At 33.6% G+C, this 4,722-nt stretch overlaps 1 protein-coding gene across 1 annotated transcript; it reads right to left on the bottom strand.

The window, feature by feature from the left end:
* Positions 1-3,194: 3,194 nt before the first annotated feature.
* On the bottom strand, positions 3,195-3,935 carry LOC111385703. The gene is made up of 2 exons (XM_023010124.1): positions 3,712-3,935; positions 3,195-3,489 (listed from the first exon to the last, which is right to left on the bottom strand). The coding sequence occupies exons 1-2, from the start codon at positions 3,933-3,935 to the stop codon at positions 3,195-3,197; spliced, it is 519 nt and encodes a 172-aa protein (XP_022865892.1).
* Positions 3,936-4,722: the final 787 nt, after the last annotated feature.

Below are 4,722 nucleotides of genomic sequence, written 5' to 3' on the forward strand. Positions count from 1 at the left end.
ATATGATCTTGTTATTCATGTCAAAAATTCATTTTTAAATGAAGATTTAGAATAAGAGATTTAGATGGATCAACCTGCCGGATTTGTTGTAAAAGACATGCATGATAAAGTATGTAGACTTAAAAAATTTCTTTATGGTCTTAAACATGCTTCTAAGCAATATCATGAAATTTGATACAATTTTGACATCTAATTGTTATGTGATAAATGAAACAGATAAATGCATATATAGCAAAGTTGAAAATAATAGTGTTCTGATCATTTGCTTATATTGATAATAAGTTGATTATGAGAACTAGTTGAGATGTAATTAATAGGACTAAATAATTTCTAAAAAAAGGCACTTCAAAGATGAAAAATGGAATCTTGCTATTGTTATTCCAGGAAATAAAATAGTAAAATATTTAGAGGGAATTACTTGCCAAAACACCTTATGATGCAAGTTATCATTGAGAAAACATTTAGGCCCTCATATTTCTGCTTTAGAATATACTAGAGTGATTGGTAGTCTCACTGATCTCAGGAACTGTACAAGACCTGATATAGCATATGTAGTTGGTAGACATAGTAGGTATACTAGTAATTCTAATAGTAAACATTATGATACTCTTTTTTGAGTCTTGAGGTATTTGAGATACACTCTAAAGTGAGAAATACATTATACCGAATTACCTATTGTACTTGAGAGATATTGTGATGCTAATGATAATTGGATTTTGGATACTAATGAAAGTAAATCTACTAGTGGATACGTTTTTACTTTAGCAGACGTTGTCGTATTTTGGAAATCTACTAAGCAAAGCATTGTGAAATCTACTATGAAGTTCATAACCTTAGATAAGGCAGGTGAGTAGGTTAAGGAATTTCTTTATGAATGTTACTTTGTGGTCTAAACGACTTCCAGCTATTTCAATTCATTGTGAAAGTCAAGTAACTATTTTAGGAGTTCAAAATTCATCTTACAATAGAAATTAGTTTAGACATGTTAGTACGAGGCACAATACTATGCGTCAGCTATTTAAGGATGAAGTCATAGCTATTGACTATGTGAAGTCAAGTGACAATATTGATGACCTATTAACCCAAAGATTAGCTAGAGGTCTAGTTTAGAAAGCATCAATAGGGATGAGGCTAAAGCCTATTAGAAGCTAGATTACCTATAATGGAAATTCAACATTGCAACTGGAGATCTACAGACAAGGTTCAATGAGACAACAAAGTTATTGGAGTAGTTTGTGTGAGTACTATATTGTATTTATTACAATCCCTCCCTATGATGTGTAGTACCAAATGTATTCATTAGAGGATGAACTAATGCTCTCAAGGCTTACTATATCTATTATTCAGTGGGGTGTTTAGTTGTAGTGCAATCTTGATAGAAGCACCTATTTGATTGTAGAAGTGGGGCCCCTTCCTATGAGAATTGAGACTAATTGTCTACAGTACTCAAATAAATTAAGAAGGTTCATGGTTGAAATGAACACAATCGCAAGAACTCAAAGATTGTCTTCAAAATCATGTCTGTGTTTTGTTGTCTCAGTTTGCAATTTTAATTGTAAATTTCAAGACATAGCTCACTCTACAATTAGCAGATTCGATAGAATATACAAATCCAAAGTCCAAGTCGAACGACACCTAAACCTGCGTAATTTCTTTTGTACTTCATAATAATGTTTATATTTATTTTATTTTTTTCATGTAGGGAATTATTAGATATATATCAAATATAGTATTGGAAAGAAATACTCACATTAGATAAAATGCTCCAGTGGTAAAAACTATTGAACCTATGTGAGAGGTCGACGTTTAAAATCACATTTCACTCTAATAGTAAAAAGTCTATAATTGAGAGTTTGGGCTCTTGGATTCTTTGATTAAAATAAATTTTTTATTAGTTTTAATCATTTTCTAATATATTTTTCTTGGTCAACCTAGCGACTACAAAAATAACGTTATATAAGTAGTTAATTGGCGATTTGTTGAAATAATAAAATATATCAAAAAATTAAATCAAAGATTGGAAGTTACGTTGCTTGAACCATATAAACTCCCGTCTTCGACTGAAATCATTTTTCAAGTTCGAAAATTTCTAAAACTCGTTTTTAAGATTATTGTGCTATTTTTAGATATTGTTTTAGAGTACTACTGAAAGTTCTAAAAATTACTTGTGGTCGCTACATAAGTGATTCGATTATGTATAATGAGAGTAATTATTCAAAGAGGTTGCATTAGTTTATGGTGAACAATTTTACTTTAGGACATCGTGCTGTCACGAGTCTCGATCGATAAGTTTTTTCTACATTTTACTATTATTATTATTATTTTTTTCAACATAAGTCATTGCCATCTAATTTCAGTTTGATCACCATATTTCGTGTTAAAATTGTCCTCTGTAACCACAGCTAAACATTATATTACTCCAAAATATTGAAGCAGAATCAAGAGATCTAAATTCTTTTGTAGAAAAAATTGTAATTCCTGAATTCTTTTGATTGACATCATTAACAATCCCGACACAATTTCGTTTGTTTAAGAGAACAAAAAGGAGAAAATAAATGCCAAAAGGCAAAAACTAAAAATTAAGGAAAGAAAGAGCCCATATACTTTGAAGTTTTTAATAAACCACATGGCAAGAATTTAGCAAATGCCTGCTTTTCCCTAAGAAATACTTATGCCCCTCGTATCGACCTAACATGCTCTACTTCTGTATAAAAATGCAAAACCTAAATAATACATGCAAAAGTTGGTGTGAAATATATATATATATATATATTTTTTTTTTTTTAATTTTTTTTTTTGAAAACACATTATTCTTTTATTAATAAACCCTTACTTGTGGCGAAGGAATACCGTAGTTACATCCAAATCAAAGTAAACCAAACTTTGTGTAATCTAAAACAACATTGTAAGATTTAAAGACAAACTATGAGTAGAACAGCCTCGCAAATTGGCGATGCTCAGTTTATCCATACGCAAAGCTCCTCTAACTGATGATGGGATTGTGATAGAATCCATCCAGATCTGTGAAATATAAGACGCTCCCAATTTTGACAGGATATCAGCTATCGAGTTGCCTTCCCAATATATGTGTTGAACTCTACAAGAGATTGTTGACAGCAGGTATTATATTTCTTCCCAGTAATCTTCTAGATACCAAATACCACAAAACTTCCTCTCTAACCAATTAACGATAATCAATGAATCAATCTCCACTTCAAGACGATTAATCCCCAATCTTTTAGCATGTCAAAGCGCATATAATAATGCCAATAGCTCAGCTCTATTATTAGTATCCTCACTGAGTTCCTCAGCAAGGCTATGACAATATCACCTCTTTCATTTCGAATAATACCTCTAGCACCACAAAATCCAAGGTTAACCAGGCAGCACCCATCAGTATTGAGTTTATACCACCTCTCCAATGGTCGTTGCCATCTCACTACTTTAAAGTTTTTTCTTTTAATCAGCTTGTTCGGGATATTAAGTTCCCTTAAAACTCATTCATCTCTTCTATTAAGTGTTCTCACTTCTTTTAATTTTAGCCCTACCCAAAGAATCCAAACTTTAATTTTCCTCCAATTAGCTTCTATAGATTCCCTCCTGTCCTCCATCCTGGCTGAACATCGCCACATCCCTAAGTACTAGCAAATTATACTAGGAATAATACTCATTAGAGTACCTTTATGTGATGTTTGTTTTGCTCTTCGGAACCAGGTTTCTACACGCTCCCTCCATCCTCGAGTCTGCAAATATCGAATTCCCAGTAAGGTTGAAGCTTTTTTCCAGATTTGTTGAGCAACGTCACCCAAGGCCAATACGTGTTCTAGATCCTCATATCCCCCTTGAGAGCAACACATACATTTTGATGCAATGGGAATGCCTGCCTTTCGAATTTTGTCGTCTATAGAGAGGCCCCCTTTCATGGCCAACCACATACTTAATGAAATCTTTTTCAGTAGGGTTGGGTGCCAAATCCAATCATGCCACTGTGATATCTACCCCTGAGTCGAGCAGCTTCCCAAGCACTTTTTGCAAAAAAAATTTCATCCAAGCTTTCAGTCCAAATCAGTTTGTCCTTACCTGTATCATTTTTTCCCAATTTAACAAGAACTTCTATGCTTGATCTCTCCCAACAAGGTCCTCCAATAGCCTTTCATTCCACCTGTTGTCAGCTTTAAGATCTTTGATCGAGATTTTAGGCTGTTTGACCACCATCATCCAATCCCACAAAGGATCCAAGTTTGACCATCTATCCTATCAGAACGAAATGCTACCCTCCTTCACTCGCCATCTAGATCGTTTAAGAATATCTAGCATGCACCTCATAACCATCTTCCCGAATCTTAATCCTTTAGTAGCATCCACCTGAGATATATATTTGCCCTAAAAAATTTTGAGCAAAGAGATGTTTTAGTCAAAATTTTCCTAGCAAATTTCATATGTAGGGCTAATTGCACTTCATGTAGACTACGAAGTCCAGCACCACCTTCTTTGATAGGCATACAAAATTTGTCAAATGCTACCATTTCTTCTTAGGCTTTCCATCCGCATATCCTCAAAAGAAATCACTAAAGATTCCGTTGATGACTTTTATAACCGAAACAGGAGCTTTAATACAAGAAATCAGATGCAGAGGTATGCTTGTGAGAACATGTCTCAGAAGCAGCAGTCTAGCCCCTTTAGATAATACTCTACTTTGCCAATCTCATACGACTTTTTTCT

This window comes from Olea europaea, unplaced genomic scaffold (genome assembly GCF_002742605.1).
Source record: "Olea europaea var. sylvestris unplaced genomic scaffold, O_europaea_v1 scaffold3257, whole genome shotgun sequence".
In the NCBI taxonomy this organism is placed as follows: Eukaryota; Viridiplantae; Streptophyta; class Magnoliopsida; order Lamiales; family Oleaceae; genus Olea; species Olea europaea.